Source organism: Cavia porcellus, unplaced genomic scaffold (genome assembly GCF_034190915.1).
Source record: "Cavia porcellus strain 051 isolate PalLab524CR breed Dunkin Hartley unplaced genomic scaffold, mCavPor4.1 scaffold_1, whole genome shotgun sequence".
Lineage (NCBI taxonomy): Eukaryota > Metazoa > Chordata > Mammalia > Rodentia > Caviidae > Cavia > Cavia porcellus.
Genome location: NW_026947484.1, coordinates 88,338,048 through 88,363,600, shown reverse-complemented (window position 1 = coordinate 88,363,600; position 25,553 = coordinate 88,338,048). Strand labels below are relative to the sequence as shown.

At 32.5% G+C, this 25,553-nt stretch overlaps 1 protein-coding gene across 11 annotated transcripts in view; it reads left to right on the top strand.

Annotated features, from left to right (window-relative positions):
* The window catches only part of Mpdz (multiple PDZ domain crumbs cell polarity complex component), a 175,064-nt gene that overhangs the window by 19,383 nt on the left and 130,128 nt on the right, over positions 1-25,553 (top strand). For all 11 annotated transcript variants that reach the window (XM_063251208.1, XM_063251212.1, XM_063251204.1 and 8 more), the window contains exons 2-3: positions 4,774-4,851; positions 9,509-9,675. In XM_063251208.1, coding sequence (XP_063107278.1) covers positions 4,836-4,851; positions 9,509-9,675 — 183 coding nt within the window. In that variant the 5' untranslated portion in view covers positions 4,774-4,835. The remainder of the gene's footprint in view (positions 1-4,773; positions 4,852-9,508; positions 9,676-25,553) is intronic.

Genomic DNA, 25,553 nt, shown 5'->3' with positions numbered 1-25,553 from the left:
TTGGAGAATAAAATAGTTTGATAAATTCTATCAGTCTTTTAGGAATTCAGGGAGATTTAAAATGGTGAATTTGAAAATAAAAACTGTGTTCAGGACTGCTTTTTGATTAAAGCCTATAAAAATAAACTGAGAAGTTCAAAAGAACATTAAAAAAAGACCACATGTTAAAAATTATTTTCTGTTGCGTGTCTACATGATGGATACTGAGACTTTTTGACTTTTTGCTTTGGGAGCAATGGATCAGTAATGTTACACAAAAGTTTGAATTATGACTGAAAATGTAAATATACTATCATAAGCAATTGAATAGGCAATTTACTCCCTATCAATATGCTATCATTAGCAACTGAATTTAGGTAAACTTTCTGCAAATCACTGCAATCTCACTATTTTGTGCTAATTTCATGTGGTGCTGAAGCAGTGATAAATAAGATAAACGCGAAATGTAAATGCAATAACAGAGGCTGGACAACTTTGACAAGCCACAAAGCATTGCAACAAGCTTTTTTTTTTTTTTTTTTTTCTTCCTGTACCGGGCATTGAATTTGTGACCTTGTGCTTGCCAGATAGGCACTTGTGCCACTGAGCTAAACCCCAGCTCACTGCAGCAAGCTCTTTTAATGTATTTTGCCATCAATTTTTTTTAAGGTATTAAAAAGTTTTATGTGCTTTGAGGCATTTTCTTCTACATAGTTATTTTTATGCAAAATATTTTCATTTGTTAGTTGCTATGAAATCTGTATTGAGTCAAATGATTTATGTTGTTTGAAGCACTGACTCTATACTACATATAGTACAACTTGTTGGGAAGCAAGGTGCTTTCTTAGTCAGTTTTTGTTTCTTAGTAGCACCAAATATTGTTTGATTTTTATCCCCTGAAACTAGAGTTATCAGCTAGTCTTCAGGGAATCCTGTAGTCAAAGGACAACCTTTAGAGGTTTATTAAGGATTTGACAACTGTCATGACAGGAGGGACACACATCTTAAATTAAAAATGATTTTTTAAATTTTACTTTTCTAGCCAAATACATATATAATAAGGTTGCCAGGTAAAAAACAAATAATTTCACATTAAACTTGAATTTCAGAGAAATGAACAATGAGACTTTAACTCAAATATTCTTGGAGATACACATTAAAAGTTACTCATTTATGTAAATATCAATTTTTTTGAATCTGACTAGTCTGTAATAAGATACATTGTAAAAAGAATACAATGAGAAGTGAATATCAGTGTTCTCTGGCTCTGTCACATTCTATTCACTATTGGTGTCTTTGAAAAAAACTTGCATAAGTAGTTTATAAACATGTGCCTCTGATGCTTTATAAACATATACTGGTTAGTTTTATTTACATGTGTACTTCTTATGCTTTATAAACATATCTCTGTTAATTGTTACTTGCACATTTTCCCTTATACAAGATGTAACAACTTTATACATTGTCTTGCACCTTATTTTTCAAATTTGAGGATATATTTCAACCATGTGAATTTTTTTTACAAGGTTGTGTGAAAACTGTGAGGTAGTGTGAAAAGGGTAGTCTTTGAAATTGGGCATGATTTGTTTCAAATTCCAGCTTCTTATACTTACTACTTGGTGGCCTTGTGTAGGTCTTTCTCTGTTGTCTTTCTAGAGAATGGGAAGAGTGCTATATGAAACACTAGAAAATACTGTGGGGATACAAGATGGTCAGGGTCCTTGCTCTCATGATGTAATATATGCCTAATAGATAAGAATGCATTGAGATACTATTGATGTTTCTTGTGCTTCTGTGTACATGGTTTCCACAATAGTGATACAGCTAAGAGTAGAATGACTAGTAGCTGGTGAACTAGAGTAACAGTGGAACATTGTTAATGCTTGTGTGGATTTAGTACCTTGAAATACATCAGCCTTTTTTTTTTTTTTTTTTTTTTTGGTGGTGGCAGTGGTGGTGGTGAATCAAACCCAGGGATTGGTCCATACTTAAGCAAATGCTCTGCCTATGAGCGTTCCTAGCCTATCAGACATATTTTCAACTGTAATTTGAATATTATTATAAAGAACTGTTTTCTTGATGATTTAAAAAATTTTACATTTTAAAAATGATTTGTTTAAACCTGTAGGACAGGCCTACCAATGATTTCTAAAATACATAGGAACAATTTTTTAAACTTGTATCTCTTTGCCATGATTAATATGATATATTTCCTTGGAAACTTTCAAAAGCTGTTTTTATTTATGAAAATGAGATCATAAGAGAAAAACAGTGAAACTATACTTTCTAAAAAATAACTAAAGTCTACAGTGTTAGTGCTTTTAAGAGATGCTGCAAATGGCTTGCAGCTGAATTGCTTTTATCTTTTAACCCTAAGTGTTTTATTTGGAAAGGGGTATAATACTGACTTAATGGTGAACTTTGGACAGCAGTGTTTTTCTGTGTTGGCAGCTGCCTGCTTTAGAGTCTATCCACTCTTCATAAATCAGTGAGCTTCTAATTCATCAACTACTTCTCCCTATGCCCTCAATACTGCCTCTTTCTGAACTAATCTTTTGTTAGACAAATGGAAGAAACTAAACTTTATTGTACATACCAATTCCTAATACTTGTAAACTTTTTCTTTATACTTTATAAATGCTGTTCATTTGTGAATAGATTTAGATTCAGCAAAGATAGGTAACTTAATGAGGGCTTATAGTTAGTTAGTGATTGGGTTGTCCTACTTTCTTGCTCATGCTTGACCATTGTTTTTTATAAATGCCCTAGTTACTTAATTAGAAATACATTAGTAGAAACAGACTGTCTTATACTATGGTATCCTTACTTTTTTTCCTTTATTATCAGAAGATAATTATTGAAGAATGTACCTAGTAGTATACTATTTAACTTAATTTATTTTTTGTGGTACTGGGGAATGAAGCCAGGGCCTTCACAATGAGCTACGTTCCCAGCCTTATTTTTAAAAATGTTTTTATTTAGAGACAGTTGCCCAGACTGATGCTCGTGCCTCAGTTTCCCAGGGTGCTGGGATTATGGACGTGGTCCACCACAATGCTCTTTTATGGGGTACTTTATAATCCTTATAAATAGGAATTAAAATACTGCTAGTTTATTTTAAAGAGGTTAAAAGGAAAATAAAACAATAAAATCAATCAAGATAAACTAGTATAAGTGATACAGATCTTCAAAACCTTATGAAGTCAGTAATAGTTACCATGCCTTTTGTTGTCTTCAAAATAGCTGCAGATACCTTTAGACATAAAAATTAAATAGAACTGAATAGAGCAGAAACAATAGAAACAAAAGTGAATGCAATAAAGCATTCAAAATAAGCTGATAGTAAATCCAAAATAGCTACCATACTGTGGCTTGCTATCTTTTAAATAGGTGCTCCTGCCATCATATTAACATAATCAAACAAAACAAAGAATAAAACTCAGCCCAAGAAAACAATGAAAATGATATGGTTTCTTTTTTTTTTTTTTTTTTTTTTTTTGTCTTTTTCATTTTTATCGGTACCAGGGATCGAACTCACAACTGCTTGCTTGTAAGGCAGGAGCTTATGCCGCTGAGCTAAATCCCCAGGGATCACCTCCTGGTGAGGCTGGTTCTTACCCTACAGTCCTCAAATGGTGCTGACTCAGAGCGAGGCTTGGGTGCCCGCTGTCCCCACTCTGGCAGCAGCCCGCGCGCGTGCCACTGGTTTCCAGGCAGAGATCACCTCCTTGTCACTACTGCTAGTTTATTTTTAAGACCTGTCTGTATTCTGCCTCTTGATGACTATCAATATGGACTCAGCATTCATCTTAGATATATATTTTATAGTTATGAGGTATTCTGTGAGCTGTAAATTGCATACTTTATCACATTTATCACAAGATTCTGGATGAATGTTTTCTAGGAAAATGGAATTGAAATGATTGGTACATTATAAATTCCTTTTCTTCACTGGAAGAATGATCAACTGACTTCTTAATGACTTTAGGATTTTCTGAGAGGCCAACCAAAGATATAGCTATGGAGACAATTGTTAGAATTGTTGGACAGATAAACATGGTCAGTGATGTGGACACTGGAAGATTGAAAATTTGTGTGCAGTGTAGATCTGTAGGCAATGCAGAACTGTATGAAAATAATCTGGTTAAGTATTGTTAGAGAAAGGTTGAGATCTTTGTGTGTTGAAGAAATTGAAAAGCTTTTCTTTTTTGAAAGGGAAGATGATTATGGTCAATGGGAAGGTATTTTAAATACATTTGAAGCATGTAAAACTATACTTTTTATCCAGTTTTTAATCTGTGATTTAATGTATTATCTCCCAGTGGTCAATATACTGATTTATGTCATCATTCTTCTTGAATGTCTATGTGTTTATTATTTCTCCAGTAAAGGCTCTGAATATTTCAGGGCAAGATTATAGCTTTTGTAAACAACACTGTTACCCTCAGATTTCTTTACTGAAGTAAGCTCCTTATTCTGTGGTTAAGAATCTATACATTAATCTGAGATCACAATTTTCTATATTGTGAGCCTCTTAAGTTATTTGGAAACATTTATCATCTTATTTAAAATAAAATTAGTATCTTCTTTGTTATACAAGTATTATTGAAAGCTTGTATCATTTTGAGTATGTTATAAAATATCTATTTTTTGCCTATAAAGATAACAGTATTAAGTTAAATCAATATGATTTTAATACTCAAAGGAATTATAATTGAATCAAATGCTTTTTAGGATAGTTTTGGAATATAAAGTTCTGATAAAACATAAAAATTTTATTTCTTTTCTCTCCAGGGTTCAATTTTAGTTGCTGTTTTTAATCATTATAGAGGAAAACATTGAACTTTGAAAAAAAAATGTTGGAAACCATAGGTAAGACATACTTTTATCTTTGTAAGAATTGAAATTCTTTCCATTGGAATATTTGAATATAATATGTTCTTCACAGTAGGATCCTGACTATAAGAACTTAGATTTAAAGTTCTAAAAATGAGCATTGTACTATAGTAATGCATTTCTGCACTTGAACAATTCTTCCTGTTATAAAAACCTATTGCTTTAAGCAGAAATAAACATGAAATGTGCTTCAGTTATGGGTCTTAATAAAATGTACATCCAATTCTGATTTTTTTAACCTAGTTCCTATTAATATATGTTTCTGGATTGCATCAGGGAGTTTAATAGTCTTTTTTGATACAAATGAAGATCATTCGTTTTTCTTTATATTTGTAGCAGTTGAAATACTACTGAGCTCTTGCTTTTAATTAAAGAGATCAGTGACAAGCACTGAGGCTAGAAAACTTCATTTAATGCATTTTAATATCTATGTGAATTTAGGTTTAAATATCCAGATATCTCGAGCTCATGTGTTAATTGTGTTAATTTAAAGAAATTAGCATAAAAAACTATTTACAGGTATATGGAGTGTTATACAGACCTGCATTCATCTGACAACTCAATCCCTTATAGATTTTAGATAACTACTTATATATGCAGATTGGAATGAGTCAGTGATTTCAATGTGGCACCTTGATGATTATGTTTGATTCCTTGGCAGGTTATGGGAGGGATGGGTAAAAGTAAAGTAGGTGGCAGTGAAGGGAAAAGGAGGTTTTGTTTTGTTTTGGTGATCACACAACTTTTAAACCTGGTATTAGGCTGATCATAAAAACACTACATGTACATGTCCTACATCACTCTATACAGACATCAGATCATAAAAGGTACTAGCCTCCACAAGGCAGTTCCTCACAAGAAAGTAGAAAGAGGATATTCAGAATAGCTTCAACCATTATTTTCTTCTATTCTGTTAGCTAGTACTGAGTTTTAAACCTTTTAAAAATTATCATTAAAATTAGTAATAGATTAATATTCTGAGATATCATGGGAAATATAACCCAGAACAAAATTCTCAGGCGTATCTTTATCATTATTTGCATTAACATTTTTTCATGGGAAAATATTATTTATTTTAATCTGCATGTACATGTGAATTTATGATAAAAGTATGTTTCAGTTACCCCATTTCTGCATAATTTCAGATTTGGAACTGTTGAAAGTAATCTCTTGTAATGACTGCAGGAAACATGCAAGTAAGATATTAGGATGTATTAAAAATATTTACCATTGCACTTTAGTGCATGATATGTGAGATGCTTAATAACTATTTGAATTCAATTAGTTTGAAACATATAAATATGTTACTTAACTTGGGGGGCATGTTATAGATTGTTTCTGGATGTCCCCCGAAACCTCATAACTGTCGTAAAAGAGTGTTTCAGAGGTGACTGAAACTAGAATGCGTGATCTATTCATTGTTAGTGCTGGGATTATGAATGTGAGTGTTACACTTATGCTAGTTTTGGTAGCCTGCATACAATGTAAGGGACAGAAGGAGTCCTTCTTTTGCGCTTCTTCCTTTTGCTCTTGTTACTTTTACTGTCTTCTGCTGCAATTATCTGTTGCCCCTCTGCCATACCAACCTGCCTTGGAACCAGCTGATCTGGACTGAAGTCTCTATAATCTATGAAATAATCCTTTCCTCCCTTCATTTTGGGCATCAGACATTTTGTCTTAGCAACAAGAGAAAAGTAACCAACATAGAATTTGGTACTAAAAATGGGGTCATTGCTGTGGCTATACCTGACCATGTGGTTCAAGAGCCTTTGGGAATGGCTTGAGGGAAGAGTTTAGAAAGCTTTGAAAATGTTGAAAAAGAGTAGTGCTGGAACATGTTAGGCTACTCTGTATGGGAGATTCTGATCAGAACTCAGAAGACCAGAAAGCTGATAGAAGTCTTGTTGGTAAAGACCAGCCTTTGGAGGTTTTTGCTAGAAAGGAGGACTGTATTGACTGCTGGAGTTCAGACGATGTGTGTTACAGCTTGGCAGAAGATTTATCTGCATTTTGCTCATGTTCAGAGACTTTGCCTGAGTCTAAGATTAAGGGTGGCAGTCCAATATTGAGTTGGTGGCATGGCTATTGTTGGGGAATTTTAGCCAGATTTATGTTGAGAATCAAGAGCAAATAACTCAGTAGAATGCTTTAAAATGTTATGAGTATGTCCAGATAAAAGCTCCACTAAAGCTATGGACTGGAAAGATAGAGCAGAGCAGATCTTGATTACTGAGAAGAAATAAGACTACAAAAGGTAGCTTGAGGGCATCAGAGAAAGCAACCACTCTCCACCTTTTGCAGCCTCAAAACTGCAAAAGTGAAAGACTTTGCTTGAGAAGAAAATGCAGAGTACCATGTTCCAGAATGGCAGCAGCCATGCCATATTCTGAAATGCAGTGACATAGAGAATTTGTTGCTCAGAATTGAATTCAAAGTGCTCACTGATCCAGGCACTAAACCCCTACAACCAAGAGAGAGTGAAGCCACTTCAGCTGGCAGCAGAGCTTGGCAGTATCCACAAGGTGCTGTTTAGGCACATGCAGGATGCAGGAGTTATGGGATGCAGGAGACTTCCACCCTGATTTCAGAAGGCCTAGCAGGCCAGGCAGTGTAGCCCTGAGTGTGTGAAGCAGAGTGTGAAGCCAGAGGTTCAGTGGATACCCCAGAAGTTTGGAAAAGCCACAACTATGGATTGTTTGAGGAAACCTGCAAAGAGAGAGTAGAGAGAGTTCTTAGAATCCTTGGGTGTTAACACCTACTGGCTTCGAATGTTCCATGTGGAACTTAAGTACTTAATGTTTGCCCTCCTGGATTCTGGATTTGTTTTGGTCCCATACCTTTGTATCCCCCTGTTTGTAACTTTTGAAATGAAAATGTCTTAAGTGCCATTGAATGTTGGGAGTGTTTAACTTTTCATTTATGCAGGAGCTCACAGCTGAGAGTTTGCCTCATATCTCAGAGGAGATTGGGGACTTGCACTATTCAGCAATGCTGAAACTGTTAGAACTTTGGTAACCTTTGAAGGTGGACTAAATGTCTTTTGTACACAGGGATGTGCATGAGTCTTTAGGCCAGGGACAAGTTGTTATGGTTTGTGTCTCCCAAAGCCCTCATGCAGTAATAAAGGGGGGTTGCCATTCAGAGGAGGCTGAATCTAGAGTTTGCAATTGATTTATTGTTAGTTTGTGATTAAGCTGTTAGGTTATGGGTATGAGTGCTACCCTCCACCCCCAGTTTGGGTAGCCTACATACAATATAAGGGACAGAATGTGTCTTCTGTTGTCCTTTTCCCTTTTTGTTCTTGTTTTTACTGTCTTCTGCTGCCATTAACTGTTACGAATAGTAAGACAAAGTGAGTTTCAATAAATAAAATCAAATGATTTTGAGAGCATGCATTATTCTGATATATTTTGCATAAATTCTCGCTTATAGAATGTTTTGCTCATTAATACATAAAATTCTTATATTTTGGATTTTGTGAATTAGCACTTTTATGATCACAGTTTGGTTGTATGTAATTTTTATGAAAGAGTTGAAACAGCTGGCATTGGAGTTAAAATATATATAACTTGAATTAATTTTGTGATTTTACAAGGATCTGATATGATCTCTTCTTTAAAAGATATATACGTTTTTATTTATGTAGAAGAAAACTTAGCAATCTATCTGGATATAGATATTGTGTTTGATGAATCACAGCATCCAAGCTATAGTAGTTTTATATATCAAGGAGCAAAGCATTGTATAATTTTGAATTTTCTTAGAAGTGCCTCATAATAATATATGTTCTTTAAAAAATTATTTTATTTTATTCATTAAATACTGTTCCCCCCACATTAAATAAGATATTTATGTAGGTTTCATACATTACACCTGGTTCTCTGCTTTTAAAAAAACTCTTACAAGGTACTTCAAGGTTTGAAAGGCACATTTATGATTCTCCACATAAATCAACCAATTAGATTGATTTAAATCATATGTATACATACTGTTTCTCTTAGTTACTTTTCTTATTGCAGGGACAAAATATTCAACACCCATACTAAAAGGAGGAAAGGATTTTAGGCTCATAGTTTGTACGGTTTTAGTCCATACTTGGACTAAACAGAATCCCTGGCCTGAGGGGCATTGCAGAGGACCAGCAGTTTATGGCAGGCAGAAGATAGCAAAAGCAATCAAGTAACACATCCAGGAAACAAGGGACCAGTAAGTAGCAGCAAGCCTCATTCCCTTATAGTGTAGTCAGGCTGTCCTGCCATTAGGCAGATAGCATTCACACCTTTAATCCTAGCACCTTTAACCTATCATTGCATCACGAATCAATCACATAATGTAGATCCAGCCATCTCTGAAGAAATACCTATGACCACATGAGGGTTTAGGGGGAAATCTAGATGCAAGCCATGTATTTAATGTGCTATTTAATTTTGAGGGAAAATGTTTAAAGTATCACAAAGTACTCAACCATCTACTTCTTATACTTTTGTACTCCATTAAAATTTTTTGTACTTTTGTTCAATTTTGTACTCACAAAAAAAGAGTTTTAGGATTTCTACGAGCATGGAGTCCTCCTAAGTTTGACTTAGGAGGTATTTTGAATAGTGGTATTAACTAATGCTGTTTTTTGTAACAGACAAAAATCGGGCCCTGCAAGCAGCAGAGCGCCTGCAAGCCAAGCTCCGAGAACGTGGGGATATAGCAAATGAAGACAAACTAAGCCTTCTGAAGTCGGTGCTGCAGAGCCCTCTCTTTAGTCAGATTCTCAACCTACAGGCCTCTGTACAGCAGCTGAAAGACCAGGTAGGACATCACTGACTGAGCCTGCATTCTCAGTGTGGGATAGCTCTTGTGAAGAAAGCCTGTGTTTTTCTAAAGTGATTTTTGTACATGTTAATGAAGTCATTTAAATCTCCAAGCAAGACATTCAGATTTACTGTTAATTTTTTCCTCCAGTTATTTTTGTAAGGGCTGTTGCTTGTATTGTAGATGATATGACACTGTGTTGAAAGCTGTGTAGATGCTAAGGAATGAGTTCCTATAGAAGACAAAAAGATGTAAAAATGTTTAGGGTGAATGTATGTAGGCTTGTTTTCCATGATCACTAGGCTCATTGTTCATGTGATCTTCTCATTCAGATTCAGAAATATAGTGTACTTCAATTTGCATGTGTGGTCAGGTGTGTAAGGAAGGGAAATCGCCTCTATTTTGACAGTAATAGAAATAATTACATTGTCATCAGTTAGAGAAATTGCAATTCTCACTTCATAAAAGAGTGTAAGTAGCAATTGCTTCCATGACAGCATCAGATGGTGATAAACATTAGAACTTCTAAATGTAACAGTGTTTTCCTGTGAAAATTATGAGCATTAAAAAGTTTGAGCACTTATATTAAAATTGAAATACATTCCAATGGCTGAATGAAACTGAAGTCAAATGCTGTTTGAACTTCCTTTAATTCAATCAACATTTTTTAGGTTTTTAAAAATATTTTTAAAACAGTTCTTATTGTCACAAGGTTTGAAATCATTCTAATTATGCCTTCATGTCAGTTCTCATTCTCATGTTTTTAGCGTTAATTTAATTAATGATTATGGATGCTTTGCTAGCAGATATTCTCCCTTAATAGTTAAAACTGAGACTTGAAGGATAATTTCATAATTCAGTGAAAGAAAAGCTTCAATTAAAAATTAAAACTGCCAATAAAAACGAACAAGAAGGATTAGAGGGAGAATTTAATGTTATGTAGGATCTTAATCTAGATATGTATTTCTGTACCTTTTTAAGCCCCCTGCCCCAAAAAAAAGTAAATCAAGAGGAACCTCAAAACTATTTTTCTGTAGTGAATTTCTGCTTGGGTTGGAAAGTCACAATCATGGATTTATAATGCTTTTTTATATATGTAGTTGGGTTGCATTTATCCCTTTTGCAAGTTAAAAGACTGGTTTTCATAACACATTTCCCGAATGCATTGGCAAGGTTTTGGAGAAACCGGTACTCTAAATGTAAGTGTAATTATAATGTTGAAAATTATCTTGTTTCTTTTAGGTCATAAAGAAGTTAAACATATGTTTTGTGTCTTACTGTAGTGAGTGAAAATATGATGAGAATGATAGGACAGTTGAAACAAAGAATACCAGCAGATACTGTTAGTATCTCTACTATTAGTTCAGTGGATAACTCAACAGTTCCTAGGTTTTTCAGTCCATTCTGCTTAATGCAAAGAGAAAATAAAGACATTTACTGAGCTTGTTTTACATTTCCAATGCAGGTAAGTCCCTGATTTATGGGAGGATGTTCTTAAATCAGATTTATTTGGAAGGCCTACAGAGTGACTCTTAGACCTTTGACATAAAGCATTAAAAATCAAACACACACATAAATTATTGTAAATAAATTATTTTTACTTTTATAATTACCTTTAAATTATGGTCCAGTACAGTACAACTGTAGATAAGCTATTTTTACAGTTACCTTAAAATGGTAAGGATAGACACTGTGAGCTGATTATACAATTTGTGGTCCTTTAGTGTATGACAGAGTTTGCAACTTAAATATTTATAATTTGGGGATTTACTGGTATTTGGGTCCTACATGATTCAGATGAAGTCTACTTGGAATCCATAATCACGAAACTTCCAATTTTTTGTTAATATAGTATTATATTGTTTTATTGATGGTTAAGGTTATATTTCAAAGTTAAGCTTTGAGCTCTGTGGCATTTCTTACTGGCATTTCTTACATGTTTTTGGACTTTGGTCTCCTTAATCATTTTTCATGCGTGAGAGAAAATGAACACTCAAAATGGGCCAAGGAAAACATGCAGTTCACATCCTGTTTCAACCAGTGGCTCAGAGATGTCAAGTGGCTTATTTACAAGGATAGTCAGACTAGGTTTTTTTTTTTTTTTTTTTTTTTTGCTCCCAAAATAGTCCTTTCCTTGTTTTGGCTCTGTAGCCTATCTTATATCTTTTTTTTTTCCCCCAGTGGGGTAGAAACTTAATTGCTAGAGTGAAGAGTTTCATTTTGATAAAATTCTCAAAAATTTTTGTGATTTTTTTTTCACCACAGTTTCCATTCTTTATTCAATTCTCGTTATTTGCCAGCTTTTTTCTCCCTGATGATTACAATGAAATTTCAAAAGCTATATTATCTTCTATTTTAACATTTAAATTAAGTTTTCTAGACTTCATCGTGTTAGATTTGCGAACTGCTAATTTAATGTTTGTAACTTAATAATTAATACACCTAAAGAACATAATTTGTTTTATATTTTTAAAGCAGAGTCTACACAAATCTTAGCATTGGCTAGCTTTTATTGGCTACCTTATGCCCAAGTTAAGTTTTCAAATGTACAATTTGATATGCACAGCGGGATAAGCTACTGTATCCATCTTTTTTACAATCACTAGAAATTTGAGTTCTCCACTTTCTCTTTTCTTCATTTTCCCATCTTTCTAGAGAACCAGAGAGAGCACATAATTGAAATGCCCACAGTATATACAGCATATTGGAGAACATGATCATATTGTTGCTTACTGACAGATGCTGACATGCCATGTTGAATTAAGCCTGCAATTTTTTTTCCCCTCAGATCCTTCTCATTACTTTTATTCAATAATGTTTAATTTTTGCAATTTGGTTCTTCAGTATTAAGACTGCCCTTAGAAATCAAACTGTTTCCCTTTGGCAAATTAAATACTTGACAGGTGTGTAACTGAGAGGGCAAAAAAGCTATGCCCTGAAGGGATGTGCTATTTAAATATTGTCAAAAATATTAACAGGTCTGAGAGTATAATTGATGCCTCTGTTTAACTCTGCCACATTGTGTATTGTTCTAACCGCCAGCTAAAAGGATGTGTGCTATTAAACCTGAGTAATCTCTGATGGCTCTTGTTCATTTCCTATTGCACCATTTCTGTTTAAGTGAAGAGGGAGAGAAAAAAGGAACTGTGTGTGTCAATGATCTGTCAAATGCAAATTCTCAAGTAGTGTCCTCACTGTCACCTAGTCATCACAGCTAATAACTAAAGGCTTAATGCGTATTCATGACAAAACTCCAGCTATTGTGGGGAAAATAAACACGTTAGCAGTTTAATAATAGAAACTTGTCAGCCTTCAGGATACTGCATTTGCATATTTATTTTGTCACATTTCTCAGGCTGTATAGGTGGATGGTCCTTTCCTGATTAATCTCCTCGTCTTATGAATTGACCACAGGCACTAAATGAATCTTCTAAGCTTAAGTTATTTGTAGAAACACTGCTAAATAAGAATATTAATTTTAATAGCAACTTAGGACCAATATTTAGAAATTGAAATTGTTGGGCTTATTTTTAAAGCTGTGGCAACACAGACCAATTCTAAGATTTGAGAAATAGTATGGATTCCTCAGGATACAAAAGATGCAGGTATGGAATATCAGCCTCAGGGCACAAAATATTCAGGAGGTCTCTTAATGTCAATAATTTCCAGCCTTTCTGGAATGTGACATTCTATTATTTTTTTTTTTAATATTTCCTGGCTTCTAGTTCTTCACCTTCCTCCAGAAATGTATTGGTTTGTGCGCATTTCATCAAGATGTATATGTGTGCATAAATTAATTCTAATTTTTCTTGAACATTTGTGATATCTCTTGAACTAACTGGAGAGAAACTGGATTAACAGAGAATAAAAATCAGAAATTGCTATTTAGTGTTCAGTTTATTTTCTAAATACAGTCTTTATAGTATAATGTTTTTGTTCTATTTTTCTATATTTGCAAGTTTTACCTAGTCATATTCCAAAGAAGACTTCAAAACAACTTTTGATGTTAAAACATAATGAATAATGGATAGGTCAAAGTTCAAGCTGCTGACTGGGGATGTAGATTAATGGCAGAACATTTGCCTGCCAAAAAATGAAAGACAGAACAAAACAGCAAGGAAAAGAGAAAAAGCAAAAAAGATATATAAGACTATCAAAGACCTAGACATGAAAGAACTTTTGGTTACTAAAACTAAGTATGTTATTTAATCTCAGCTTCCCAGGATCAAAGGCAAACAAAAAAAAAAAAGAACTTTTTTTGTGCTATATTGTTCATTGAAAGACATTCCGTGAACCAAATTTTCTCTTGGCAATGGCACTGTTTTCACATGGGATGCTTTTAGGAAAGGCTCATATTCTTTTATTGAGAAGCCTTTCTTGAATACTTGAAATCAATAAAATCTCAATAATGAGATGTAAAAGAGGATGGTTATAAGAGGAAGGACTTCCTTAACTTTCAATTGGAGGAAACTTCATGTTGGAGGTAACAACTGTTAAGATGGGTCTTGAAAAATGAGTGTAAATTTTCTGCAGAGAAAAGGGGAAAATGTTGACAAGAGCATGGAACAGTTGCTTTCAACTGAGGTTGATTTTGTGCTCTTCCTCCCCAAGAGACATGTGGCAGTTTTAATTGTTGTAACTAGAAGATGACAGATACACTGATATGTAACAGGTAGACTTTAGGGATGCTGCTGAACATCCTTCGGTGTGTAGTGTAGCCACTCATAACAATGGATTTAATGGATTTGTAGTTTCTGCCATGCTGAGAGAACATGGGTAGAGAGCCATGTGTTATTAAAGCAACTAGGTTATATGTGGGACATTGATATGAGAGGAAATTATGGTGTCAGTTATGAAAGGATTTATTGAGATAAAGATTTTCTTTGTTTTTGTTTAGTATTGGTTTGTTGCATTCACTTTTCTAGGAAATTACATCTGCTTTATCTTCTGACCCTTCTTACTAAATACAGTATTTTAGTCAGTAAAAAAAGCAATCTATCTTGATCCCATTAATGGAAATTATCTAAAAATATAATAGAATTCATCCCAGTGATGCTGCTTTTGAAAATGAAAAAAGTATTTTGTTATCCCTGGAATTTTTTATGATGTAGCATTCTCCTGAAATAGTTTTACAACCAGCAGGAAAGTATCTTTTGTAGTTCTTGAGACTGTAATGTGCATTATCTAGGACAAATTTAAGAGAGGAGTGATTCTTATGTTTTCACATTACCATAAAGTTTATTTACTGTAGGAATTTTGAATACTTTATTTTTGGTACAATAACAGCTTTTAAATGTTTGTCCCTTTAACTAAAAGTTTGTAAATATAGAACCATTGGATGGACTAAAATTCTTTTCTTTTTTCCTGGGCAAGAAGGCACTGTTCAAGCTTTTTCTATAGTGCTGGATTAAAATACAGCACCATCTTGCTATTGGGTATTGCATGTGTGTCTGAAAAAACAAATGGTACTAATTGTATGGTATTTTTGTAACAAAGTTAAATGGTCTTCGAAGGAGAAAGAAATTTAAAAAAACATGACATTTACTGGATATAACCTACATGAGTGTTTTTGTTTTTTTTAGAGCAGTAGATTCAGTGGATGGTTTTATATTTGAAGCTGTAACAACAAGTACCTTTAGGAACCACTTAGGTGCTGTGAGCTTTGTCTCTTTTAACTTCTCTATTAGTTATAGAATGTGGGGGTTTTTCTCATTATTTCCAGTGAGGATATTGGGGCCTAAAGAAGTCATTCAATTTAAATGTGAACTCTACACCATTATTAATTGGCAAATTTTGGAAAATTCAAGACCTTGACCTTAAGGCCAGTGCTTTACTTATTTTTAATTTATCCCATTTTGAAATACTTAGTTCTACAAAAAAGAACAAATGAGATGAAAATAAATAAACAAAAACAGGTCTTCTAAAGAAAAAAGTATTTAAATGTTTTATAATTTGAAACTCTTTTAAGATTTTCCATTTCACTTGTTCTCCACAATTTTAATTAGACTTCTTAATAGAACTTTCTTCCTGATTTTATTGATAATTATACTAGATTTCTATGGCATATTAGAAGAACTGGATAAAGATAATAGTGGAGTATAGAGACAGTGTGTCAAAATAACATTGATCTTTACATGCCCATTTCTATATGGTTTTCTGTAGGTTTTATTCATTTATTTATTTATTTATTTATTTTATTTCTCTCTAATTACATTAGTTTTATTTATCTTCTGGAAATGTGAGGTTAATAGGAAAAACACTGAAAAAATTCTAACTTCATTTGTTTAGATTTTCAATGTGTAAACTGCTGTTTTTCTTGGCATCATAAATGGGTAAATTTAGTTAATTTTGATATTTTCTCTATGCCTATGTAGAAAATCTCAGCATACTTTGATAAGAATATTATTTTTGGTCAAGCTACATTCCTTGCATTTTTTTGTCTTGGAAGTTTGACTAAGAAAACAGAATTGTTGAGATTTAAATAAAGAAAAGATATTCTGCAAATGCACATAAACACACATGCCTAAGCTGTGCTATATAGGCTGTGTTCCATTTCCCATTTGTTTTTAACTAGCATAGTAATGGGCTTTAGAATTAATTGTATTTCAGGTTTATTTGAAGTTTGATTCTTCTTTGGGGGTAAAATGCGTGCTATGTTTGTCTTTGAGTCCCTTTACATAAAACTTTGCTCAAGCTCAAAAAAGCGATGGCTTAATTAATGTACCTAGGAGTATTCCTAAGTGTTAAAAACTGTTGTTCATTAAATATTTATCATTCCTTGCTAGATAGTTAATTTTTAACATACTAAATTAACCAAATAGCTGAAGTTGCTTTGGAGACTCTAGACTTTTAGAAACTGTGTTGAAAACATATACCACCCATCATTATCAACATCATCATCATAGTTAATATTTTACCATGTGGCCAGAGCTATTCTAGTTATCGTTGATCATTCCTCATTACCATAATGATATAAGGTGAATAATATTTTTTTCTGTTTTCCAGATAGGGAAGTGGAGGCACAGAGAGATTATATTCTAAAGTTATTATTTGGTACCAAACAGGCTGACACCAGAGACTAGGTCACAATTATAGGAATGGATTAGATTTTCTTTTAAAACACCATACTGAACATAATTTTCTTCTTAAACACCATACTGAACATTATTTAAGGATTTCCTAGTGGCTCCAGGGCTTCTTGTGATTAACAAATCTCAAATTGTGGCATGTAGTCTGGTAGTATTTGGAGAGAGAGATATCCCACAGTTTTATTCCCTTGCTGGTACTTTTTGGTAGATAATTTTAAGTTCTTAAAATAAATATATATTATTTATGATTATCTGATGAGCCTGTCTTTTCCCCTTCGTTTATAAAATAGTAACTCAATAACATAGATCCTAAAAGTGAAGCCCAGTATTCTATGTGTACCTGGTATCTATTGGTTTTCTTTCTTTTTGCTTCTTACACTAATTGAAATTTAATATTCTAAAGCAAATTTTAATTGTCTTAGTCTTTGGACAACTATTGTAAAGTTAACAAGATATACCATAGTACCTATTACTACCATCCCAGTATCCTACTGTGAAATCCCGTACCAATTTCACTGCATTGTCTCGATTGGCTTTGTTCTGTCTTGTACTGTTGCATTTTTACTACTTTCTAAATAAAATTTTAAAAAGTAAAATAAAAATAAATGTCTTAGTCTCGTGACCAGTTAGAAAATTTATGAAAGTTTTACAAAGAGCTTTTGTTTATGCAGTATGTCCAACAATATTTACCATGTTAGAAACGGAAATTGAAATGCTTTAATAAGTATTAAATCACTTAATTATAATAAACCTATTGCATGTTTAAACTAGTGAGTACATTGCTTTTTTTGTCTAATGTAGAAAAGTCTTATAGAAAAATGGATTTGTTTATCTTTCTGCATTTAATTGATTTGTAGTTTTAGTTGAAGAGTTTTGAAAAAATTATGGCCTCACACAGATGTGCAAACTGGAAAAGGAGATTAGCTTTTTCAGATAGTTGTGAAAATGTTTCTTTGATAGTGCATGACAATTTGTGGTGGTTTCTTAAAAAGTTTGCTGAAATATGAAACCTGAAACCAAGTCAGTGACTATTCTATAGTTTTTCACAGTAAAAAAAAAACTATTAGTTTACCTCACTCTGAGTTTTTTTTTTTTTTTTTTTTTTTTCTTTAGCCAAGCATGATTTTATAACACATTGGTTATTTGGAAAATTTGAAAAATGGCAAAGTCAAACATTTGATTATATATCAAAAGTCCTACTTGCCAATATCACTTGTGATCTTAAGGCAAAATTGTTAAAACATGGAGAAGTATCAAGTTCAGGGTGGCAGAGACAAATATTCCAAAATTTTAACTTTTACTTGAAAGCTCAAATTACTTTATTGGCAACAGCTACCACCTGCTGATGTCCTTGAATTGGCAGGCTTACTTTGTTTATTTTTGAAAACTGCCTTTCAAGTATGCATAATCACAATTCAATTTTTAGTTGTTTTTCTCAAAAATGGTATGTGTAAAAAGTGGCTAGTTCAGCTTGCAACTCAAAATTAGTGCTTTCCCTGAAACATCACTGTAGTTTTCTTTTGCATTTTATTTGTTTATTATTCCAAAATAGAGAATACTGAAAGACATGAAGTCAGCCTGTTAATAAAATTAACAGTTTTTACTATTTCATCAGAAACTTTTAAAAGTGATTTAAGTGGTGGGACGGTAGACTGTTGATGAGAAGAACTGAAAAACTGTCTTACAGGGATCTTTTTTGATTGTACCCATAGTAGATACCTCCTATGCCCATAAATAGTAATAAAATATAAAGACACATTTTTTAAAAGTTCAAAAAAGGTTCAAACAAATTTCAAAAGAAATTTTTTTGGGGGGTATGGGGGATCTAACTCATGACCTTGCATTGCCAGACAGGCACTTACGCCATTGAGCTAAATCTCTGACCCAAGTTCATCATTTTTGAAATTAGAGTATCAGTGGAAGTTAGGTAATAGAGTATATAAAGATTTTTAGGTTTTACTTGATGGTAGGATCTAAAGTTATTTTAGATTATAAGCTTAAAATTTTTTATAATAATGAATTTAAAACAAATAGCTTGAAAGTTATTTTTCCAGTAGTTATTTAAATGTTCATGTGTATTTTATGAAATCGGGGGAAGTCTGTATATATTCATTTAAGAATATTTCTGAAAGTTTTGGTGTCATTTAGACCTTCTTTAAACAAGTAATTTATAAAATACACACAGGATACTCTGTGTTTTTCTGCCTTAATACACATCTTAGTGTAGTGTGCCTAGTGGATTGATTTTATTAAGTCTTATTTTTATACAGTTTCAGGAATGAATAAAATCCTCACTAATGAAAGTTTGAGTGAATACTAAAGTATTATAAAATAACATGATTTGTTAAGTGGCCAATTGACAACATTGCATGAAGACACAGTTTTGTACTTGATCTTGTCATTGGATAGTTTAGTCATCCATATATGCCTTCATAAACATCAAAAAGGAAAAGTCAAGAGTCTTACCTGCTCTTGAATTTATTTCCTTCTTCAAGCTTAAGTGTTCTTTGCCTTCTATCTTGATTTTCATAGCTGGTAATTTATCCATTTTAGCATGGGGATTTTTAAGACAAATACAACATTGAAGCTCTGCACTTGTACCTAAATAGGGACAGGTGCAGCGACTTTACATTTCGATTACTGAAAATGACTCCTTAAACATTTTCAGGTAAGAAATTTACTTTTTAAGTTGAGTACTCCTTTTATTTTTTAATTTGCCAATTCGGGTTAAAGACTATTTTAAGAATATCTGCAAATTATGGGTTCTGGACCACTCTCTGCTCTTTTTTTCTTTGAGAATTCAAAAGCTATGAAACGAAAGTTAGCATGTCTCAGTAGTTGTGTGAACTAACTCTTTTATGGTGTATACAGAAATCATTTTGTCATTTTAATTACTGACCTCATCACCTAGATCCTAGTATCTTAGACATTTTAGATGCTGAGTAAATATTTGAATGAATAAAAAGTCTCAAAGTAAAATTATGCTTATTATATGGGAAAATGTTGTTTTCTTTTCTTATAATTTATAGCTGCATTTTGTATTTCATTTAGTCCAGGAACTATGAGCTACTTTATGTCCAAAATAGTCTCGTCACATTAAGCTAATGTGTTTTGAACATGCAACTCAATTTTTTAAATTAGCTTTAAAAATAAGGATCATTAAATCAGAGTGTCACCATCAATTACTGTGGGAGAGTTTGCCTATTCAATAATGCATCAGAGCTGAACTCTAATCAGTAGTTCACTGAAAGATTTGTAGAAAAGGAGACTTATACAAGGTCCCAAACTTGAAATGGAATCCCATTATGGATAATTTTTTTTTGCTAAGAATAGCCGCCATTTTACATGCTGTATACATTTTCATAGAATACTCTCAGCATCTATCCCTTGTTGCACTTCATATTTGGGATCAATTCTAGAGACTATTTTACAGAATTTTTTTAAATTCACAAGAAAATAAGCATATTTCTTTCTTCGCAAGGAGAAAAGACAAGGTGCAGGTTTTTTTTAAGCTGTATTTCTAAGAGGCGCACCTGTTATGGCAAGTTCTCCCGAGTGCTTTTTTTCTTATTTGTCATTATGCTAATGTGTAATAAATAAACCAAAACCCTAGCAGTGTGATTTATGTTTGTTTAAAATCTGCCAAAAATAAGGTTACAAAAGCAATGGCCATTTTTCCTTGCTTAATTCACAATAATTGTATATTTTAACTTTAAATTGGAGAAGTTTAATATCAAGTGTATGTAAGCATTTGAGTCATTTTATTCTTATTGTTATACATTCAGAATAAGTAAAAATGACAGTACCTTAAATCGATTGTGATAATATACAAAAAATTCTTAGAAAATTAATTTTGATACTATGCAGTCATTTTTGTAGATATTCAAGTACTTCAGGAAAGATTGATGGTAACTATTAAAATAGACCTAGTAACATTAGCCATTTTTTTCTGTCAACCACCCAGGAGGGATAGAGGAAGCATGCACAGGTGATATTTCAGTTAGTTTTAGCAGATTTAGATAAGTGAATTTTAAATTTTTGAAAATATTTAGTTGTTAGATTCAATGCATCATATATTTAAATGGTTAAAATATTTAAGACATTGACCTCTTAAGATACTTTTGGAATGAAGTTGATTTTATAGAATTCTTATTAAAAAGATGAAAATGATTTATATTTTTAAAATTTCCTATGTCTTATGAAAGTACAATATAGTATATTATAATAAAGAGTATATATATATATATATATATATATATATATATATATGGAGATTATTTTGGTATGTAGTTGGACAATTAAAAGTTTTAAAAATTCATGGTCTTAAAAGAAGAAAAAATGTATAGGTACCACAGAGGTTGAAACCCTTTTGCTGAGGATTTGTCTTCACTTGAGCACTTAGAAGGATCCTTTCTGAAAGTGGGTATTCGCCTCACTTTCACATCCCCAGTTTCCATATTTTCCTTCATTTAAGTGTGCATACCTGGTCATGGAATTTAAATTCAGAATTGTAAACAGAGGCATCACTTGATATATAGAGGCTTTTGCTGTCACCTGTTTTCTCTTTTATTCCTTCCTTCCCTCGTCCCTCCCTGTCTCTTTGTCTCTGTCTCTGTCTCTTTCTCTCTCTCTCTCTGTCTGTTTCTTTCTGTACCAGGGACTGAACTGAGGGCCTCACACTTGCCAGGCAGGCACTGTGCTGCTGAGCCACCTGTTGTCTTTAAGAGAAGTGTTTTTATGCCATAACACAAGAAACCCTAAGTTCTGTGTTCCAATTATGTCTTACTTTCAAATGTTAATACAACTAAGAAATGATATTTATTACAGGGAAAAATTGGATAGGTTGCAATTTTTTTTATAAATTGAATACACACATATAATGATTACCTAAAGCAAGATAAAGTTTCCAGCACTCTTAATGTTTTCCTATTCCCATTTCACTTAGGCTTAACCCTTTCCCCAAGGACTCAGTATTTTGGCTTTTATCTCATAGTTAACTATTTCAATTTTATGTAAATACAATCTTGAGTATATATACTTTGTCTTGGTCTACTTGTCTTAACTTTGCATTTTTTTTTCCTTTTTCTTTTTTGTTTGAGACAGTATCTCACTGTGTATTTCAGACTGGCCTTAAACACTCGATGGCCCCGAGAGTCTTAAACTCACAGTAATCCTCTACTTCAACCTCCTGAGAGGTGGGATTACAGAAGTGCGTTACCACACCTGGCTAACTTTGTGTGTGGATGTTTGTTCATGTTGTTATGGGTAGCCATTTAGGTTTTCTTCTTTTTTTTCATTGTCCATTGTGTGAATATAGTGGAATATATTTGCCCTTTTTATATTTACTGCATTTTCTCCAGTTCCTATTTGTCATGAAGTTGCTGTGAACATTCTAGTGCATATCTTTCAGTTTCCATACATACTTATCTGATTTAGAAATGAAATTTCTGGGACTTACTTAAAGAGCATGCAGGTCGAGTGAACATCCTTTAATCTAACATATTTGTGAATGAGTGTTTTAGATTTCAGATTTTTTGTTTTGGGGTTTTGGATTATTTGTGACTATATATTGAGGTATCTTGGGGATGAGACTCAAGTCTAGACACAAAATTAATGTTTCATATATACTTTACACACATAACCTGAAGGTAAATTTGCATGTTATTTTTAGGGCTCTTGCTCCTGTATTTTGACTAAACCTGTCACATGAGTCCATACTTGGCATTTTCTGTTTGAAACATGTGTTAGTGTTCAAACATTTTCTGTTTTTAAAGAATTCCATATTTTGGATTTTTAGGTTAGAATTGCTCAACATGTATTCAGCTTTTGTAGTTTCTCCCAGACTGTTTTCTAAAATGATGGTAGGTTTGCTTTCTCATTCTAGTTTATAAACATTCTTGTTATGGACTGTATTACTTAGACTTGCTACCTCTGAAGGTTTACTTGTAGTTTTTGCAATTGTAGCCCTTCCGGGGAGTGTGTTATATAGTACCTTTTTATTCTGATTTGCGTTTTCCTTTTGACTAATGCAATTGAGCACTTTTCATATGCTTAGTATTTGGCTATTCTACCTTGTAAAGTTATTTTTTAAATCCAATTTTATGTCAGTTTGCCAGTCTTATTGATTAATAAACATTCTTGCAATATGCTAAATACTTTTTTTGTTGGACGTATGTCTTTTTGGTTTTTAAAATAGCTTTAATTCCAATGTTTATTGTACGTTGTGATTACATTCATTGTGGGGAGCTGGTGCACATACAAAACACATTAATTTTTTTACTTCCTCTTCCTCTCTCTTCATCCCCTTCCCATTTGCAAAAGATTACTCTATTTTCTCCTGCTTTGTATTTTGCCTTTTTATTCCCTGGCTTATATCTTTTTTTTTTTTTTTTTTGTCTTTTTCATTTATAATCAGGTGGTTTTGAAAATTTTGCAAAAGACCAGTGTTTCAAATTTTAGCTTTATGTATATTGTTTTATTTTATCCTACTTAAATTTTTTACTCCATGAATATAGAGATTTTCTCTTAAAAGCTTTATTGTTTGCCATCTAAATTATGAATATAGTGTGAGGTATAAAGTACCTGCATATGTTCATTTATTATTTTGCACAACTATCCATTTGACTCAGAAAAAATTATTGAAAAGTCCATCCTTTCACTTTTATATTGATGTCATTATTGTAAATCAACTGGTTCTGTTATATATAGTTCTGTTTCTGAATTCTGTCTTATGTTCAGTGTTTTTAAAACATTTTTTACCACATTTAAAACTGTTTAATATGTTGTTTTAGCTTCCAAGTTTTATATTGAAATATATTTTTATATGATTTTTATATATACCACCCTTGCTAAATTTACTTATTAATGTTAATAATTTATCTGTATACATTTGGGTTTTCACTATTCACAACTGCAAATATTATAGTGTTTGTTTCTTTGACTTCAATCTTTATAACTTTTTCTTCTTTTCCTTGCCTTGTTGTACTACCCAGAACCTTGAATTTAATATTAAATAGAAATGGTGAAAGTATGGGTTTCATCTATTATTTGTTTCTAACTTGTGGGCTGATTGCTTTTTTCCTTTATTCTCCTAATGTAGTGAATTAAACTAAACAGTCATCAAATCTTGTGTTTCTAGAATATCCAACTTGGTCATAATCACAGTCCTGTTTACGTATCTTTGGATTTAATGTACTAATATTTTTACATCTATGTTAGAGAAAGAATGTATATTTTCACACACTTATATAAACTAGTTATGTTCCACTTTTCATTTTTTGTTTTCATTCTTGGAAATTTGTGACTTAATGATCAACTTCTGGCTTGTAGAATTTTTTCACTTTTTATTTTGCATTTTTCTATATGTTCTATATGAGATATATGTTATTTAATTCATTTTCTGAGTTTACTGTTTTTATTTCAGTTTGTTGAAATGAATATTCCATTCATTGATTTTTAATATCTTTTACTCCAAGCTAGTAATTAACTATATGTTTTTAAAGCATTTTTAGCTATATCCTACAATCCCTCATTATCATTCAGTTGAAAATTTGCTGTAATTTTTTAACCTTGTTTACTAGTGATTTATTTAGAAACATATTGCTTAATTAAAATTTTTAGTTTGCACTTTTTATTGTTCACTTCTATCTTAATTCTACTGAAATCAGAGAATATCTTTTGTGTATCATCTCTTTGAGTCTTCCTTTGTGGATTATTTACAGTCTATGTAGGTAAACATTCCTTATGTTTCTGAAGTGAATATATATTCAGTAATTGTTCAGTGTGATTTATAAATGTCAGTTAGGTCGGTTTTATTTAGGAAGTTGTTCAGATCCATAAAAAGGGTGATTGAAATCTATGATGAATGTTAAAAAAATTTATTACAGTAAAAGATACATTGACATTAATACCCCTCAAAGTACTCTCCCTCACTGCCAACACACTTAACCAGTGGTTGTCAGTTTCCAAAGCAGTTCTGGAAGTCCTCTTGCGTGGTATCTTTATAAGGTCTGATCAAAGCTGCGGTGAATGCTGCTCTCAAGTGCCTTTTGGTGGAAAGGCAGGGTTGTGAAACCCTTAGGACTCTGAGGCAGTCACGTGAGCACAACTAAAGACACTTACAAATGAGGACTTCCAGAACTGATTCAGAGAGTGACCGGATTGATGGGCTAAATGTGTTTGAAGTGAGGGGGAGTATTTTGAGAGACATTAATAGTAATGTGTTTTACTGTAACCGAGTTTTAAATGTTTATTTTTTTAACCAGTGCTCATATATTGCATTTCTTATTGTTCTTTTACTTACTGAGAGGGATGCTAGTATAATTTTGGTTCTGAAGTCTCCTGTTACTTATTTGAGATTCTGAGGCATTTTGCCTTATTACTTTTAGGTTATAATTTTAGGTTACTAAGATTGTTTAAACTTTCAATTGAATTGATGCTTTACCTCATTGACATTATTCAACTTTATTAATACATTCTAATGTTCCCTTGCCTATTAGTTTAGCAAGAAGAGTTTGTTTTTGGCTAACAACTATATAGTTTATCTTTCCTCCAGTTTTTTACTTTTTGAAAACAAATCTTTGCATGTATTTGGAGGTTTTTGTGTTTGTTATTCTCTTAATTTTAGCCCTTTACATTGAGTTGTTAACCCTTTAATGTAATTGTTGACAAATTTGGATTTTTGTAATCTTTTTTGTTTTCCTTTTGTCTTTTTAACTTTCCATTTTTATTTCATTTGTCCCTTTATCGTATTATTTATACATTAATTTATTATTCATATAGGTATTA